Source organism: Symphodus melops, assembly GCF_947650265.1.
Source record: "Symphodus melops genome assembly, chromosome: 14".
Taxonomy (NCBI): Eukaryota; Metazoa; Chordata; class Actinopteri; order Labriformes; family Labridae; genus Symphodus; species Symphodus melops.
In genome coordinates this window covers 5,625,844-5,645,339 of record NC_136704.1, presented here as the reverse complement: position 1 = coordinate 5,645,339, position 19,496 = coordinate 5,625,844, and the positions used below count along the sequence as shown (strand labels likewise).

Sequence of the window (19,496 nt, the reverse complement as noted above, 5' to 3'; positions counted from 1 at the left end):
TTTCAATGTTTATTTGTGGTTTATGTACAAAAAACTGTGAGTGCCGTATAAGATTGTCACAGATGACCATAAATGCTACATCTAGCATGAAATCTAGATTTCATTGCTACATCTAATTAAAGTGATTAAACCATGCTGTCTATCGGACTTCTAGCCAAATGACTTCTAATTTGCAGTCCTTGTTTTTGTGAGGCTTTTTGAAAATGACACAAAATACAACACTGTGAATATAGGCGTGACAATGCCAGTAGACATCTTTTCTACATCTGCACTCCTTTCCTCATCATATTGAGCTTAAGCAAATCTCCAAGTCTATTCGTCACTCCTCGTTTTACCATTCGACTGGTTTCCGAGGAGCTTCTTTCTCGCGTGATAACTGTAATTAATACGAAGACACTCCTGCCAGGAATAAACTCTTTGACCTGTGGCAAGCGACAGAATAGATTAGCATGGTGGAATACCCCCCCTGGGGCTTTTGTAGCATATTAATAACCTCCTCCTCCTCCTCCTCCTCCTCATACACATACTGTTAGCCTTCGATGCTTCAATCCAGCCATACTCCATCAGCGCTCAATTTTTCAGACGATGCCCCCCAACACCACCACTACCACCACCGAACAGCCCCCCAAACCATTTCACCCCCAACCCCCCATGTTACTGGAACCGGCACACTGATGAGAAGCCAGTTGCCATAGCAACAGGAGGCAGTTGCTTTGGCGACTAATGGGAAGAGGGGCTATGGAGGAAACAATGGATACTTAGAGAAGATGGGGGTGTTGTGACGGGCTGCGAAGGAGATGCTATTGAGCTATAAATAGACCAAAGGCTGTCTGTCTCCAACCATTCTACATTCTTCAAGACCCCCTGCTGAGATCATTCTTCCTCTTTCCACACCTGTGATCATCACTCCTTTCTATCCCTGCTCTCTGAGAAGAATTAGCATATGGAAAATTAGTATTCCCCTTGTGTGCAGGCTACAGGAATTACTTCCTTTTTTAGACAACTTGCTTGCTGGCAGTTTTCAGAACTACCACAGCTCATGAATAATCTACATGGGTATGTATAGAGCAGCTGGATTACATAACAGACATTAAAGCAGGCTGCAACACAAGTAACCAGTCATATCACACATATGGAGGTATTTTTAACATGACAGTTAAATGCTTTAACACATCACTTGTTGGTGTTTTGCAATCAAAAGTCAGATTGGAAGAAAGTGAAAAACTTAATTGAATTACTTAGATTAACATCCACAGTGAAACAATCACACAAACGGGATAGACAAGAACCAAGTGTACCAATACATCAATGGTGTACCAGCACTTTGACTTCTTAGACCCTGGTATGACAGAGTAGTGTTAGGCTTCAGGGTTGGGTCCCACATTCTATGACATTCAATATCAATCACTTAAACTCTCCAACAAATGTTGACCAAGAGAGAATTGAAATGACCTTAAGCAGAAGAAGTCCTGATGGATCACCATAAGGGTTGAGTGGTATTTGATTTTTACAGATATCGGAGTCTTTATGATATTTCATTTTATTAAATCATCATTCAGAATTCAGGATGCAACGATTCACTCATCTCCTGATACTGCGCTCACGATACTGCGCTCACGATACTGCGCTCACGATACTACGCTCACGATACTACGCTCACGGTACTGCGCTCACGATACTGCGCTCACGATACTGCGCTCACGATACTGCGTTCACGATACTGCGCTCACGGTACTGCGCTCACGATACTGCGCTCACGATACTGCGCTCACGTTCACGATACTGCGCTCACGATACTGCGCTCACGATACTGCGCTCACGGTACTGCGCTCACGGTACTGCGCTCACGATACTGCGTTCACGATACTGCGTTCACGATACTGCGTTCACGATACTGCGCTCACGATACTGCGCTCACGATACTGCGTTCACGATACTGCGCTCACGATACTACGCTCACGGTACTGCGCTCACGATACTGCGTTCACGATACTGCGTTCACGATACTGCGCTCACGATACTGCGCTCACGATACTGCGCTCACGATACTGCGTTCACAACACTGCGTTCACAATAATATTCTTTCAAGATTTATTTTACAAAATGAGACCAAAGAAAAATGATGACCAAAAAAGATTCCTTCATTTTTTTCATGAAAACACCAATGGACCTTGTAATCTCTTTGGCTCTTGCAATGGTTTGGGCGAGCAAAGCTACAAACCTGCTTGTTAGTGGGGTTTGGCTTTGCAGCTGCCATGGTAACGCCTGCTTGTTACAACCAACCGCCTGTTGCTCGCAATATTACTGCCATTAATTTTTCAGAGTGCCAATGTGAACCTTGACACCTCTGAAACGATTTTTAAGTGCCTTACGATGAATCTTTTTCATGAATTGAAATAGAATAAATATTTCCACAATGCAATTAACATTATGAATAGCCGGTGCAATAACTTGGCCGAGGATTGGAACAAAACAAACAGGCGTAGCCTACTCATCACTGTTTATGAACACTTTATCAGTCCCAGAATGAACTAGGATGCCACAGCTTTAGTTCAGCCTGCTATCTGACTTATTCAGTGTGGCTGAATCTTCTAGAATAAATGCCCAATGGAGCTCACAGCCCTGGTCATTGGAGAGTAAACCAAAGTGAAAGTTTATGTTAGCAGTGACAGCTCTAGGAAGTGATTGGCTTGCATTACTACAATAAAGTCAGTGAGTAGTGAGCAGCTGTAATAGGGGAAGCTTTCGTTTGAATGGACAGCTCTGTTCTCTCCAGCCTTGATTAAAAGTTCCTTTTCAGTTGTGTTGACCTGAATTCACTCTGATGTATTTTTTTTTCTTTGCTAATTTCAAAGGGTTCATCTCTTCTGTCAGTCCATTTCTTTGATCCATATTAAAGTAAGAGTTAAACCATCACTCATCTTCATACATATCTCATCCACATAATTAATGTTCAGAAAACCTGTTCATGGTCTCCAGACAAGAAGCTTGAGTATCTCTTCTGCGAACCTTAAAAGCAAGTACATGGCCTTAACATGCACACAGAACATTCAGAAACCTGGTTATTCATTACCTGGTATACATGATCAATACTCGTATCCCTGTTTCTGATTACTGCATCTTATGTGCACACTTGTAATGTCCACTATCTGCTGCAGTGGCCAGCAGACGGTGACAAAACATCACCAATTTAAAAGTTGCTCGATCAGAACCACTTCTTTTTTCCTGATTTTTGGCCACATAGTAATAGTTCTTCAGTACTTTCCACCGTCACATGGCTTTCTGCGTCGTACGTGTTGGGAAACCAAGTAATCAGACTTGTTTAGGTCAGGACTTTTCTGATGCTTTCTCCGGATCTAAACTAGCCAATTATATTGAATTATTCATCACCAAAAAGACACATTTCAGTTTCATCGTCGCTCCAAAAGGAAGACGCTCGTGTCGCGGCCATGATGTTTGCTTTGCTGTGTCCACGCCTGCACAGCTAGTCGACAGCTTTCAGAAACAGGAGTGCGGCGTATACATGCCAAAGTATCCCATTCTCTTTTACAGTTCTACTTGTAGTGAAATTAGGTTACTCAAAATCTGGATAAGGGCTTATCCAGGTTACTGAAAACTGGACATAGAACATTTCTAAGTGCACAAATACTAAAGCAGGTTACTTAAAAATCCAGAACCAAACCGGGATAATCCAGTCCATGTAAACACACTCACTTATAGGAACTGAAGTTTAAACGGAGCTCATGTGTCAGAGGCCAACGAGATCCCACAGAAACATTTGAAATGTACGAGGAGAACTCGGATGTTTACTTGTGGAGAACACAGCTGTTACCTGTTACTTTTACTCTGGATCAAAGAGGCCATTTTAAAGGCGGCGTGCAGCGCTGTTATTGGCGATGGCTTTTGTCTCGCCTGTGTGCCCTCCTGGTGGCCTGCACGGGTTATTAGGCACAGCGCTTCTGTCACCTCGTGGGATTATATAACACTTTGTATAGTGTGTGTGTGTGTGTGTGTTTTTGTGTCTTTGTCAGCCAACCAGTCAGACAGGATGAGGTCATCCATTTGGCGGGCTGAGTGTGTGTCCCCATGGGATCCTCCTATCAGATTTGTACTTTGAGAGGCGAGCAGCCCAGGAGGAGGAAAGAAATGTAGCAAAAGACACAACAGACGTGCAACACTGTGACTGTAGAACAGCCTACAGCACGTCTACCAACATGCCACCATGTCGAGCTTTGTACCTGTCTGCCAGTCAGTCTGTGTCTGCAGGTGTGATGTTTAAAGAATGACAGTGACTCTGTGGTGTGGTGATGTGGGGGGGGGGGGGGGGGGGGGGGGGGGTTGGACTGGTTTGTAGGGGGTGTACAAGTCTGTAGCTGATGCAACTGCACAGTGATAGAGATGTTTGGTGTTCTGTTAGAAACATGCTTTCCAACTGTGTTTATTACCTAAAATAAAGTAATTGTGATTTCAGAATTAAACCAAGTCGTTTGGACTAGCACTCGAAAAAGGCACTATGATCAATTTTTAAGTCTGCAAAGACAAATCTCAAGTTACTTTAAAACTGTACTGTTAAAAAACATTTCTGTCAGGTATATTAACCTTTTAAAAATCATTTATCTGAAATACTGAAATTGTTTTTTCTTCGTACTTTACAGTAAATACTCTTCAGGTGAATAAGTAGTCAACCCAACAAGAGACCTGGGCTACAGTTGATGGGCTATTCTTGTTACATTTGATTCAAGGCATCATGCTGTCTTTGAGTAGTCATCACACCAAAAGTGAGGATGGTGTGATCATATAAAAATGAACATGCGTCATCTGCTTTCCAGCCCTTTCTCTCCCCATGTTCACAGACCTCTGAACTCTAAAAACAATAAGAAAGCCAATAAAAGGGGCCATGTTGTTTCTTGCTGTGATGTCAATGATCATGATGGCCGGTTAATTTGTTTGTAAGGCTGCAGCTCTGATTTCATTTCACACATGTAGCTACATTAACTACATTGATATGAACTTCATATGAATGAAGTTCCTAACGGATGAATAAAGTTCATTTGATTTGATTGATTTGAACACAGGCTGTCAGGAAATATATTAACATACAAAAAATAAAGTTGTTGTTGTTTAAAAAGTTATTAGTTAAAAAAAATGGCTTGGTATAAATCCACAAAATATGATGTTCTGACATGGGTTCAATATCCAGGACAAATATAAAGCACATGTCATTAGAATCAACACACTGTGTATATTATTGCTGCAACTCTGGTGAAGTTGTGAGAAAAGGTTTCCATGTTAAAAATAAGATGAGAAGAACAGACACTGCAGGGAGTCATGATAGAAGTTTGACCACAGGAAGAAAGAATCTACACATTAATTATTAGACACAAAAACTCCACCTCAACATTCAACATGCTGCTTTTTTCCTTCTGAAACACATGTGGTGTACAATATGATCGACCAAATACTCAAACAAGCATCACACAGGACTGCAACAGAAATAGCCCAAACCTCGACTGCCCCACTTGCAAAGAGTAAAAACTGCACTCTGCTGTCTGATTGTTCTTGACACGCCCCCTGCTGAGCATCCCCTCACACTTCCTTGAAGTCAAGCCCATGGTGGGTTACCAAAAATACCAAACCTGCATGCACCGTGATGGAAATGCCAAAACCCTGAAGCAAAGACCCACCATTCGCTGTAGTGTGTGCATCCTGAACAACAACAACACTCTTGGCTTTCAGGAAACCAAACAGTGCCAACTAATGTGTTAAGAATTTGGCACTCTGTCTCGATTTTTTTTTTGTGTGAAATACAACATGCAACTCTTGGTTTAATAGAAACAGCGCTGACTCCATCTTCAGCGAGAAAAGAAAGTCCTTTTAGGCTGCGGTCCTGGGTCATGCATGTTTGAGTGCCTTGTGACACTATTCGAAAACGTTGACCTGTTTTTAACTTAAACAATGCACATTAGTAACATGACACTGTAAACAAACATTTTAACAACAAATCAGTGTTCGTACCCTTACTTAAATACTTACCAAACTAATGTATGAAGGTTAATATTATTTTTGACCAATTGTTTTGGTGACAAAGCGTTGTCATAGTAACATACCAACTTGATGCAATTCTAGTAAGAACCAGACGATACTTGTTTTAATAATTCTTATTTTTGTAATATAGAATATGAAAGCAAACTGTCTAAATTGCACAAACACATTGGCAGCAAATTTGTGACTGCTTTAGAATATGTTTTTTGTAATATTTGCTACTTTTTACTAAATTAATAATTAATGGAGACTTTATTTAAAACATGCAAATCAAAGTATAAACCTTTGTGATTAAATGCATTTTTTCATGCTGGCTTTACTGTGGAGACCTACATATGCTAAACTGATGCTCAGTTTTCACCTACATTGTTATATTTGAACAAAGAGTTGGGAATGAGAACTTTTTTCACATTGACCAACAACAAATCTAACTGAACTCTTTTCAGTCAAACGTTTCTGTTAATATTTGCTTCCAGCGTCCTTTGTAAACATTTTGTTATCATTTTTTCATTTTGCTTTCCTTTTCACAATATTTCCAAACGTTGGTACTCTTGAACATTACTCTGCCATTTCCATTTGTTTCCTTCTCTCTTATCTAACTAATTTTCCTTGTTTCTGTCTCCATCATCATGTAGTTGCCCTGATAGTATCTACCCTTCTTTTCCTTTTTTTGCCATGAGCTCCAAGTGTCATATTTAATTCCACACTTCGTCGTCCATTCCTCTCTTTTCCCTGCTGCTGCCTCGCTCCCTCTGCCCTCATCTGTGTGTATCCTCATCACCCTCCGACCCGCCATCCTTCGCTCAGTCCCTGTTTGCCTGTCTGTCTGTTATAAATCACTGTGTACTGAAGACATTTAGCCTTCAGTCCAAACCGACATCCTCTAGAACGACTGTTACCGCCAGCAGTTCTGGCTGGGCAGGATTACACACACAAACACGCACACACACAAACACACATTCACACATATACAAAGCTGAGCCGAGAATCTAAGCCCGTCCCTTCCACTATGTCTTCACCTTTTTAATGCAAGGCTGACGCGTTTCTTCTATTTGTGCATTAATTGAGAAATAAGAACATGTTAAAATATCACCTCTAAATGAACAGCAGAAGATTAATCACTTTTCACAGCTCCATTAAATGTAAAGGCGTGACAACACCCTCCCACCCACCAGAGGCAGGTAGTGTAAAGGTCCTGTTGTGTTATCCAGCACAAGTACATGTTTCTAATGATTATTCATGCCCTTCAATCACCTGTGCAGGAAGAGTTCAATTGAAGGAACAGACGCTGAAGAGTGATACGAATAGTAAAGCAGCAGCAATGAAAGACAACTGTGATGAAATTGCTTCAACAAATTCCAATTTAGAGCCCTCGTGATTAGTATGAAATCTACATTATGTGGTTGCAGCGATACGTTGCTGCTGGGGAAATGTTCATTGTCTTGAATGTGTCAAGCCATGAGGATCAGATCACAAGATATTAGTTAGTAGAAGAAGAGAGAGATTCTTCCACTGTCTGGCTTTTTTTTTTAACATGCACAATGTACGAAGCAAGAGGCCATCAGTTGAAGTATAAAATGAAAAGCAAATACCGTAAGTTCACCAGTCAGTCACTGAACTAACTGAATTTTTTTTTTTTAACAAGTTCAGGCACAATAAATTCCTGTTGGCGCTTGTTAAATCACCACAATTCCAGTAAATGTTTGCCAGTTTCACGTAACTTCTCGGAAACACAGCTTTGGTGAAATTGGCAAGACAGAAATGGCTGAAATGGAAGTGAAAGTGTTTCTATGCAAGATGCCAAGCTGAGTTCTTGTTAAGTGCTCACAGGCTGGGCTCAGTGTGAGAGAAGCCTGAACTGTGTGTTTAACTGTATTAATGTGCGCGTCTATCTTTTTACAATGCATCTTTCTTTCAGACTGATTACCAAGGAGAATACACTCGACGTGTACATTTTATAGTTGATCCAGCGCACGTTTTTTGGATCCTGTTTGTGTCTATGTGTGCAAAGTAATGTGACGTGATGCTCCTCTTGTGACAAAGTTCAGTATGAAAGAAAACAGGGTTTCTATTAGAGGCTTTACACCTCATCCATCTACCATATTTACTGCCTCCTCTTCTTCTTCCAGCTCATGCTGAGCACTCAGACTGGTAACACTATAGGAGAAGTAAACATACACACATACCTGATGAGGTATGTTTCCTGCTAAGACATATGCAATAATTTACAAACCATGACGTATCACTAAACATTTAAACAAATCATTGGTGAAGTATGATTTCCTGTGTGACCCGATCGCCTGCCATGCTTCCTGTCGTCTGCTTCCTCCCTCTATCTGTTTCGCTATGTCAGCATAACAGACTTTTTGGCTAATATTACATATGTACAGTATATCACATGCAATAGGCAGTGACCTGTCCTTGGAAACATAAAACTGGTCCTTACCAGTCCCTGTATCATTGTTGTTGAACTCACCATCTGCTCTTTTTAACCCTCTGACATTGTCGTTTCCAAATCCCGCAGATGTTTTCATTGGCTATTTAATGTCCCTTCAGCTCCACATTTGTGCATTGGTCAATACAGCTCTGTTAAAACCTTGACTGCAGAATGCAGACGGACGACCTTGTATCCCTATCCCATGTCCATATATACAGTACTATATAGAAACATGTGGCAGTTAGTTTGGTAGCCGTGGGTCAGAGAGAAACGTTTTTTCGATTCTTCTGTATGTCCAGCACATGTTGAAAAACTGACAATAAAGATGACTTTGACTTTACAAACAGAATACAAAATGAGCACCTTGACATGTGTGTTCAAAATGGAATAGATTGAAAGATGTCTTTAAGCTGGTTATTTTTGTCCCTTTGTTGCACAGTTAATCAAGCACTCCTATAGACACGGCAGACTTGCCCCCAGGCTTTAGATTTGAGCCAAGCACATTTTGTGTTTCACAGTAAGCACAACATCAGTTCACACAAAAAGGAAGTACAGAGCTGTTGTCTAAAGCAAAGTGTAGTCACAGGTAGATGCATTCGTTGTGTCTCTCTGGTGGGCCATTTCAAAAGGTGTGAACAGATGTTTGAAGATTCAGATTGTCATGGTTTGCAAGGTCTTGAAATCAAATCCACTTTCCCCCCCGTAACGTCTGCCTCAGCTTTCACTCAGCCCCCTGGGGAAAGACAGAGCTGTGTGTGTGTGTGTGTGTGTGTACACGTTGTGTTTTTTAATCATTAAACAGAATGGAAAGGGAAATAAAAGGGATTGGGGGGAGAAAAACGTGGATTGACAGAGAAAGCATTAGGGGAGGGAGCTTACTCACTCCACCACTGTGGGTGGGATCTTGGAGCCGGCAGCAACCAATTGGCAGCCACAACTGGGTCATATGACGACTGTACTAAACAGTGAGAGAACCAGGGAGAGAGAGAGAGAGCGAGCGAGAGAGAGAGAGAGAGGGAGGGAGGGGAATAAGGGAGAGAGCTACACATTGAGTTCCACCTCAGTGTGTGATTGAGTTCACAGCAGAGACACAGCACAAGAGACTACACTCACGAGCCACGCCGGGTGCAGAGCACACCTGAGTGACTTCAGGAAAGGCACAACAGTGCAAAACAACAAAGGACAGAGACAGAGAAAAGAAGACAAGTGGTGGAGATTACCCCGAGACAAAGAGACTGTAAAACAAAGAAAGGGGGAGCAAGAGAAAAGACAGCATGTCTTCTCTCTCTGATCAGCAGACTGGCTCTCCTTTTTCTGAGTACAGTGAGCTGTGCAAGGTGCCGTCACTGTCACCCAGTGTGCCGGCTCAGAGCTGGGATTGGCAGCATCCCTCAGGCATGGACATGGGCACCCCAAGGAGCCTGGTTGTAGGTGCTGGCGCTCTGGCATCCTCTGGACTCACAGATGAAGACAAGCTGTGCTTCTTTGAGCAGCCGGGCAGGGGCAGCATGGATGCGGAGCTGAAGGTGCCAGGCAAGATTGGTGGTATATCTGGAAGCACTTCGCTTGGCAATGCTTCCCTGGGGAGCACAGGGGAAAGTCCAGACAGCCCTCTGTCTTCCTCCCCATCGCCCTCCCCAGTTTCCCCTGGCAGACTACCCTCTGGCCTGGGATGTGGGGGTACCAGCAGGGTCTCCCTTCCACCGGTTCCTGGATCCCCAGCCAGGCACATGGAGCTCCCTTCACCCACTCGTGCTGTGCATCCACACTCAATGGGAGCCTCACTGATGGATCATTCACCAGTTGATGGAGACTCTCCAACTCAACCATGGAAAAACTCTGCTTTTGCTGAATCCAGCCCAAAGGTTGCGATGCCCCAGGTTGCACCCAACTACTGCGTTATTGGAGATGCCAATGACAACCACTTTGAGAGGGTTGACAAGGTTATGACTGCAACTGGAGCAGCCGTTGTCTCCCACCAATTATCTGAGGACAACAGTGAAGAAGAAGAAGACTTGGAAGCAGAGGAAGACGAGGAGTTGGAGCCCTGTTTTATGGGTCGAGCTCAGCAGCAGAGGAAGGCTATGCGTCGTGCAATGTCTGAATGTTCCCACTTGTCGGTTCCAACCAGTTTAGATCTTCCAGATAAATACCCAGGGGATGGGGCGGGGTTTGACCAGCTGTTGTCACCCATGGGTGGTCAACGTCGCTCACCACATTCCATGAAGCGCTCACTTACAGTTGCAGAAGACCAGTCCCCGACCCCACCACCCACCCTCTCTGCAGCGGGCACCACACAGATTGACCTGCGTCAAGCCCAACCTGAACCACCAATGTATCTCTCCCCATTCCCACCACTGAAGGAGGGCAACACTGGTTTCTCTGTGTCACCACTAGAGGCCCCAGTGGAGGGCTTTAAGGAGGAGAAGGAGGCAGCTGGCATTGTGCTTCCGGTGCCACCCAGCCCCAAGGGGTTCAACAGCATGGACACCAGCTCTGCTTTGTTTATGGGCTACAACAATGAAAGGGAAACTGGCAGCAAATCTGACATGTCAAAAGATACTGGCTTTGGAGCGGATTTTAAACTCAACACCAGTGCTGGTGTAGACTTTGTCGCTGGCAGCAAATCAACAGTGGTAGAGGACTTTGATGGTGACCTTGCCACCGGTTACTATACCAACCAGGGATTGAACTCCAGCACAAATCCCTTCATCACAATGGATGGTAGGTTCAGTCTTTAACCCTTTAACTTTTTCTTCGACTGGTAAAGTTGACCCTTCAGACATGTTGAGCAGCTGAGTCTGAAGAATACACGGTTACTGCCCACAGCTTTGTTGCTGTTCAAGTGCTCAGACTGCTGGCACAGGAGGAGAATTGTTAGATATAAACAGGAATTTTATGAATGGATAGGGCAGATGCTTCTATTATCAAGCGTAGCACTACTACCAATGGAGTGTGCGTCTGCTATTTTACAAACATAGGATTCAAACCTGCTTAAAGGTGGCCGGCCAATAATTGAGTCTTGTAAAATGTAAACTCCCCAGAGAGGGTTGTTTTCGTGTTGAAGAGATAAAGTGGGTGGAGCATGCAGGCGGGATGAAAAATGGTAATGAGGAAGACGCTGTCTTATTTAAGTGATGTCCATTATCAGTTCTCCCTAGCTGTGTGAGTGTGTGTGTGTGTTGCACAGAAAGAAAGTATGTATTCTCCATGACATACCGTTGCTTCTCACATAATTGTTAGTCACTTAAAGATGAAGATCTTCTTTGTGCTCTCAGCATGCACCGCTATGTGTAGACTTAGGTGTTGTTCTGATGGTAAAAAAGGCGATGTTCCATTTATCTTATTTGTTTAACTGCTTCATTTATTCACCCGACTCAGTTTCAAACCTAATGTGGTTTTCTGGTTTAAGCTTGCGTATGGCTCGGGTTGGAAATATCTTCAGAGGCAGAGTGAAAGGAGGAGTGTCAGTGAGCGAGGGAGAATGAAAGAGCAAGAATGAAAAGCTGAGCGAAGTCGACAGCAATAGAGCAGCCCCCTGTGGGCTACTTGAAATTCTAGGATAGTAGTGTCTGTCTCATTGTGTTGGACAAAGACAGTGTGCCAATTTTAGACACTGATCTGCAAAGGGTGTGTGTGTATTGATTTCGAGTGTGTGGATACTGGGATAACAGGTACTAGTTCTTAGGTCTACTATTTGTGCAAACAAATGCAACAAGTACAAGAGTGTATGTTGGTGTGCATGCAAATGTGTGTTGCAGCACAACAAGCTTGCAGCTTGTCCACTAGCTGACTAGTCGGATGACATTTGGATGCAGGGTCAGGATAACAAAGCTCATTATTGCTGATGGCGATCTGTCTTTGTCCAGCATCCTGCTCCATGCTTTACGTTTTGGTTTTTTTCTATTCGTCTAAGATGCCCTCTGTGGTGAGCTCTTTCGCATGTCTCCTGTTGCTCTGAATGCTCATTAGATTCTTGGTATTTGGGCAGAGCCAAGATGGCTGAAAGCAGGTCACGGTCACATTGAATGATGACCACTTTTTAGCCAAAATGGGGTCACTGACTGGGAAGCTTCGTCCAGTACGATGGTGCTTTTCTCCGCTTTCTTTCTCTTACGCATTTTCCCCTCTTTCTTTTTTTTTTTTTTCTTTTCTTTTTTTTCTTTTGCCTGTTTCTTTATCTTTTTTTCTTCCCTCTTCGCTTGCATGCAGCAGTTGTTTTCACTGCTGGCCACAAAGCCGGGAGTGGAAGAGTCTGCCAGCCTGGCCACCAGAGTATTAAAGGGCCAGTAATCTTAATTTTCCTTCCCCTGAAGTTTAACCAGGCGCATGGAAGTGTCATCGAGCCACAGGCTGTGTTGTATTGACACATCTGGTTGCTTTCATACCGAGGTCAGAAAAAGATCTCTGTGGCTCCAGTTGTGTGGAAACCTTTCCTATTCACTGGATAAAGCTAAAAAATGTCTGCCTTAGTAAGACCCTGTGGAGATCAATTATTTGTGTGTAACGATGGTGTGGTGTAGTAAAGGCAGCTCTATTGTATAAGTTTCACATGTGCAGTATATTATACCCCGGTCTTTGCGTCTTCCTTCTCGAGGGGTTGTGGGGAATTAGGATAAGCAGATTTGAAAAAAGGAAAAAAAGACGGAAGAGGATTGAGATGGGTTAAAAAATTGGAACTATAGGAGAAGGGTTGGAGAGAAAGATGCAGACAAATATGATGATTGAAAACAGGAAGTATAGAATTTGGTTGAACCTAATATGGAGGGAACATTAGGAATGAAGAGAATGATGATGAAAAGTGAAATAAAGGACAAACATTAAACACGGTTGGTGGAAAAAAATCAGTGTTGATCCTCTTTCAGGTCACGTTGTTTTGTTTTATAATATGTCATGCTTTAAAGGGGGATTTCAGCTGTTTTTGAACATTGAATTGGATGTTGTCTCCAGAGTCTGCTGTAGTAAATGGCTCTGGGACATGAGCTTAATCTTTTGTTCTGATGGACGTCACAGCGCTGAAAGGCAGCACTGAATTTTAAATGGTTGGCATACTTGTTTTTCTGTCATGGAATATGGTTGTAATCTGTGTAATTGTATTTTTTATCAAGGCTGCATCAAATAGTCAACCATCTCAGGCGATGCGAAGACCCAGGTTTAACAACGTTTTTGTTGTTTGGTCAGCTGCAAATAATAAAAAAAACCAAAAACTAATTTTGTGATTTTTTTTTCCAGTACTCACAAATGTTTAGTTTTGAGTGTTCCAGGTCAGGGGTTCCCCGACTTTTCAGTCCGCGCCTCCCAATATAACGGTGCTAGTCTGGGGACCCCCATTGTCCGTGGAGGTGCTTAAAACATCTGATATTGCACACAGCCACGCACACCAATAGGCCTCTCCAAACACGGGCATTAGATCACAGACACCATAGTTTTGTATATTTTCAAAATAATGGTTGAAATGTGCAATTTTAAACCATTTTCCATTTTTTAAAATATTTTTGGAAGGAATCTTGTGATCCCCCAAAAGTGTCTCGAGACCCCCCGTAAGGGAACCCCACTTTGGGAACCAATGTTCAAGGTAACAAAGTAACATTTTGGATTAACAGTGCCCACCTCTGCGTGTGTTAAACACACACACAGTGTTATGGTTTACAAGGTTCATCACCTTCCCTGCACACACATACTCCAGATAACTCAGAGTCCTATCTCACGCTCCACTCTGTTACCACTTCACAATCACTTCAACATGTCCAGCCTGTTTGATGTGCTACCAAAGGGCAGTGATGGAGTGTATCCATCACTTCACACAGAATGGTGTTGTCAATGCTCACAAGCCTCAAGTGTTGTGGAGCAGAAAGTGACAGAGTTTTAATGAGACTGCATCGGTAAGAGCTGATTTACATAATCCACTTCACGAGCTAAATGAAGGCCTTAGAATTCAGCTGTAGTTTAATAAAGATGGAGAGTTTTTTTGTGCCTTTATTGTAGAGTTAGGACAACGGATAGTGTCATAAATCAGAGAGAGAGAGAAAGAGAGCGGGGAATGACAGGCGGGAAAGGAGCCACAGGTCGGAATCAAACCTTGACTGCCTTCCGAAGATGGAGAGTGTTGTGGAAAGATCTGCAGATGTGGTTTACATCCCATTTTGAAGATAAAGATAACGACTTCCATCCCTTCTTTCTGTCTTTGTCTCCTTCCTTCTTTAACTACAAATGTCTTAGAACTTGCATATGTTTGATTAGAAATAGCTATCTTCAATTTAACATGCTAGGTCAAAGCTATTCAACAGTTCTGCAGAGAACAGTGTACGTTTCCCCCCAAAGGAAGTAAAGGTTTTTGTGGCTGTATGTATGCTAATGTGTTTACATATTAATCCCAACTACTGCTGTTCAAATGTCAGACATGCTCATTTCAGCTAACATGCATAAAAAAATAGGAGACAGCTTAAAGAGCATTATAAATGTTAAAGACGAGTCAGCATATTTTAACATATTAATAGGACAAGTATATGAAAAAAAAAACAACACTCAGTTGAGGCGGTGCTCTTGAGGAGAGTCCAGGCTTAACGGCTCTAAATGAGCTGTAAGTGTTATCATTATGTTAATGAAACCGTCTGATGAACTGGCTCGCTGCACCCAGATGCTCATTGTTCTCTTCTGTCCTGAGCCATTTATTATACAAGAGTTAGAGACCCCGGGAGAGGGGGGGGGGGCGTCCGTCCTGGTGCCTCAGCAGCTCTGGTTGTTGAGATTTAGCTGACGCACCCTTTGCACGCCGTGTGTTGCGTTTGATGAGACGCAATGCAAGGCCAGTAGTCAAGGTTCAGAGACGTCAAAGTCAGAGACGTCAACCACATGCTCAGCGATGTCTCGTCAGTAACCGGCCAATGTTTGGTTACTTTAGAGGTGCACTCGAGCTCCCCCACGCTCTTTCATGTGCTGCACCTCACGCTGACATGTCTCCATGAATGAATGTCCACAGGATACTCGTTGTGCATGTGTGTGTGTAGCATGTTCAACGACAGATTCCCTCTGTGATTGATAAAGTATGTTCCTGTTCTTTTTCTTGAAAAGTTAAATAAATTTGGCACCAATGGTAACATGGTATGGTTCTAACCAATCTGTGAAACCCACCATCGATCATCATCTGATAGGCCATGTTTGCCTCTTGGGACAGATACCAACATTTCCGTAAATCCGGTGAAGCCAGCAGTTGGCGTTAAATGACCTTCAGCCAAGACTTCTTTTGCAACGTAACCACAGTATGGAGATGGATTTTCATGTTTGTTTATTTTAGTCCATATCATCACAGAGGTCATTTATTGAGTCTCAGTTGAACTGGTAGAATAAAAGATGCCCAGCGGCTTCACTTCAGCTTACTTCAGCAGTTGAGCCTGAAAAAGACACACTTTCTTCTGATTTACTTGGAACGAACAGAGTCATTCAAATCACTGTGACATTGCAATAAGAATAGACACTTCCAGGAAAGACACTTCCATATCCCATCGCTGCTTCAACTCAACTCAGGAACCCTGAAACAGGAGCAGCTGTATGAAAAGCTTTGCTGTACTTGCTGGGGAATGTCGCTCTCATATTGTCATGACCGCACTTCAGGAGTTATGACTGACATCATGTCTGACCTCCCCGCCACCCTTATGTTCTCATCAAATATTTCTCTCAGTATTGCCCTCCATTGCCAACCCACGGCCTCAAGGGAAACTGTGATTGATGATCCCAATCAAAAGCTCCATCAATAATTGATGCCTCTCTCTTGGGAGGTAAATCATAAAAAAAAAAAAATTCTCCACAGACGAGTCATACCTCGAGCTCATATTGTGTTTTCGTCTGGTCCCGTTCCTCTTGGCGTTTGAGTTTCGCAGCTAGAATGTGCTGGTCAAAAGGGTCATTTGTACCTGACGGGGCTTTGTCTAAAAACAGTCGGAGAGAGTTTTTGTGGAGAAAGAGGATATGGTCTGAAAAAAGGAAAAAGCATTGTGGGCGAATAGGGTCTCTCAGTAGAGAGTCGGTCGGTTAGGTGTCATGTCTTGTCTGCTTAAATGAAGCAATTCTCACCTCTCTGCTTCCCACAGCTGGGACACGTATCAGGTTTCTGCCCTAATTAGAGGATCAAGTTTATCTCCTGAGCCTCTCTTTGTTTACCGTTTTTTTTTCTTCTACTATTGCTTCTCTCCTGCTCCACTGTTGTGTCACTTTATTTAGGTCACCTTTGTTGGTTTCCCTGTATGTAGTCACTGATTCGTGTTCCTGCTGTTGGGTCTGATGTCTGTCACTGCTCCAGGTCGGAGGTTCCTGCATCCTTCGTAGACAAACAATGTCATGTCATTCCACTCAAAGCCTTCCACCCCAATGGACTCGTCTATTTCCCTCCTCACCTTTTTTGCATCCTGCTCCTCAATGTATTGTATTATTGTTGAGCTGGTAGTATTTAAAACTAAAATACATTATTTTAAACATTGCAAAAACACCAAATTTAAAAAGGAACGTGTAAACAACCCTAATGAGGTGATGTTTGTGTTTCCTTTTGTTCCTTCATTCTTTGTCTTTCATCTCGCTCGCCTTCTGTCCGCCCACTCAGCTCTTAATCTGCTAATCAATACATCTCACACCAGCACTCAATAGCAGAAGCCATACTCCACCCCACCCCTCCTGCTGTTTCATCCTTCCTTTAACAATCATTTGGCTCATTTTCCCTCCCTGATCATCATTTCTCTGACTTCAAACGAGTCAGAGACACGACAAGTAAGTGGATAAGTTTGAGTTGAAATCACTTTCTTTGTCAGAGGTTCTTCCTCGTCTTACAGGACTCTGCCTCTCTCAGAGCAGATTGTCAGATCAAAACAATTGTTCTCTTCAGACACGACTCACTCTTCCCTCAGCACTCCCCACCCACCACAACAACCTCAACAGTGCCACGTTCATTGTCTGATTGTATGATTACAATAAAATCTCCAGGAATTGAATAGCTCCGATTAGCTCATGTGTTTACTGGCACACACTGTGGTAACACACACTTTTTTTTGATAACTGATGACTTTTTTATTTTATGAAGAATAAGGCTTACTCACGACATGGTGTGTAGATGACCTGACTGATGGGCGTCTTGTGGCCCGCCTCAGCTCCAGTTGTATACCTGGTGTTGGGCGAAGTAAGGGTGAGACAGCATTGCCAGCATGGCGACCGCCATCGACGGTCAACCGCCTGTTTTTCCTGTCTGTCACCTGTTCTGTTGTTAGCTTTAAAACAAAAAAAACATCAGAGGATCCTGTTCTATACTGGGTCTGGCTTTTTGATGCTCAGTTGTTGAACTCGTTGTTGGGTCAGCATCACCTGGGGTCAGATGATGTTTCATGCAGTGAGTTAACAGATGAGACAGATCTTCTTTTAGGTTGTTTACATCGCGTGATATTCTGGTTTAGTAGGGCAGCAGCGTCATCCAGACTCATAGTATTTGGTCTTTATTCACATCAGTGCTGCTTCAAGTGTTCTTCTGTTACACTGAAGTCTTTCTTTATTCTCCGAGCGGATCAGTGCTGCTGGTTTCTGTTCCCCTTAGAGCAAAACTACAGAATTCAGTAAGTAGTCGGAAGTTGACTTTTTTCTTTTTTCTTCTGTATAAAACAGAGGAGCAAATACGCTCATTATTAGGCATTATAAAGACCGCCATAACATGTATGACTGTATGTTTTCACTGACCCATTAATAATTAATCATTCATAGTGAGGGGTTGGGGGGGGGGATTTTTTAAGGCACCAATTTACTCAGTTTGCATAACGGTGCTCCCAACAGAAAAGGCCCGGTCCAGTTACAGTAGTGATTTATGGTTTATAATGAGCAGTAATCATTGATTATTGAGGGGCAAACAGTATTTGACAGCCTTCAGGTTGTAGGGCAAGGCATTGAAAAGTAATTACTCATGGAGAGAAAGCATGCCTATTGAGAGCATTGTTAAAAAAAAGAAAAGAAAAAAAACCCCTCTTTTTAATGTGTACTTTTTTTAAACAACCCCCAGTTATGAAAAAAGTGCATCTTCTCCATCTTTCTATTTGCTCCACTTTTCATAAAATGTGTGCAGTGACCCCTCCCCCAGGTGGGTGATACGCCACCAGCTAGGTGTTTGTTCTGCCAAACATTTGTTTTCAAATAAATATAAATAATATAATATAAATAGAGATTCGTTGCCAAATATTTGAACAAGAATAAGCTTTTACCCATTATCAGCAACTATATATCTGATAAAACTCAATCTCATCTCATCTTTATATGAAGCCTCATCTATGTCAGTAACGATCCACCCTGAGAATGCAATGTAGACTGATGTACAGGAACCTTTCAGCCGCAGTATTGTTTACTAGAAAACAAAATGTGCTTTGCATTGATTTTTGCATTGAGGTTATCTCAGATATTTCAGAAGTAGACTTTGTGTTTATCCGACTCTCTTACATGACTGTACAGCCACATATGTAACGGTAATAGTAGGAAGCACTGGAAGGAGTGGGAGGAAGTGGAGAGGGAAGGGGAGGGATGATCTGTCATGGGGATACAGGAAGCGAGACTTGATGTGAGGGAAGGTGGGACTTGTAATATTTACTTACTCACATCATGCCTCTATCGCTCTGAATCTTTTGTCTCTGTTCAGTCTTCAAACAAATGAAACCGTCAGAACTGTCTTCACACAGCAGATCTGCACAGAGGGCACAATTTGTTTCAGTGACCCATGTAGGAGCACTGACATGAAAGGAACCTATGAAAATAAAATCAGCCTTCCCCACTGAACCTTAAGAATGACATTTTCTTCAGGTTTTCTGACATATATTGTTCTGAATTTGTTCCCTGTGATGTAGAAACAGAAGTTCAGTGTGGTGTCGGTTGCATTGTGTCATTTTTCTCGATAGTTACATTATGTCATTGCCATCGATTTACCAGAGTTCCTTTTTTAATTTCAAACTAAATTTATGTTTGTGTTCGAACAGGAAGTATTAATATTACCCTGAGTGTGAAG

The 19,496-nt window shown here is 42.6% G+C and overlaps 1 protein-coding gene across 11 annotated transcripts in view; it reads left to right on the top strand.

Annotated features, from left to right (window-relative positions):
• LOC306834810 (uncharacterized protein) overlaps window positions 1–19,496 on the top strand; it is a 106,418-nt gene that overhangs the window by 70,356 nt on the left and 16,566 nt on the right. The window contains exon 1 of one of the 11 annotated variants that reach the window (XM_079361017.1): window positions 9,506–11,203. The exons of the other annotated variants lie outside the window; for them this stretch is intronic. Coding sequence (XP_079217143.1) covers window positions 9,754–11,203 — 1,450 coding nt within the window. The 5' untranslated portion in view covers window positions 9,506–9,753. Of the gene's footprint in view, window positions 1–9,505; window positions 11,204–19,496 lie in introns of those variants that run through there. 11 annotated transcript variants of the gene reach the window in all.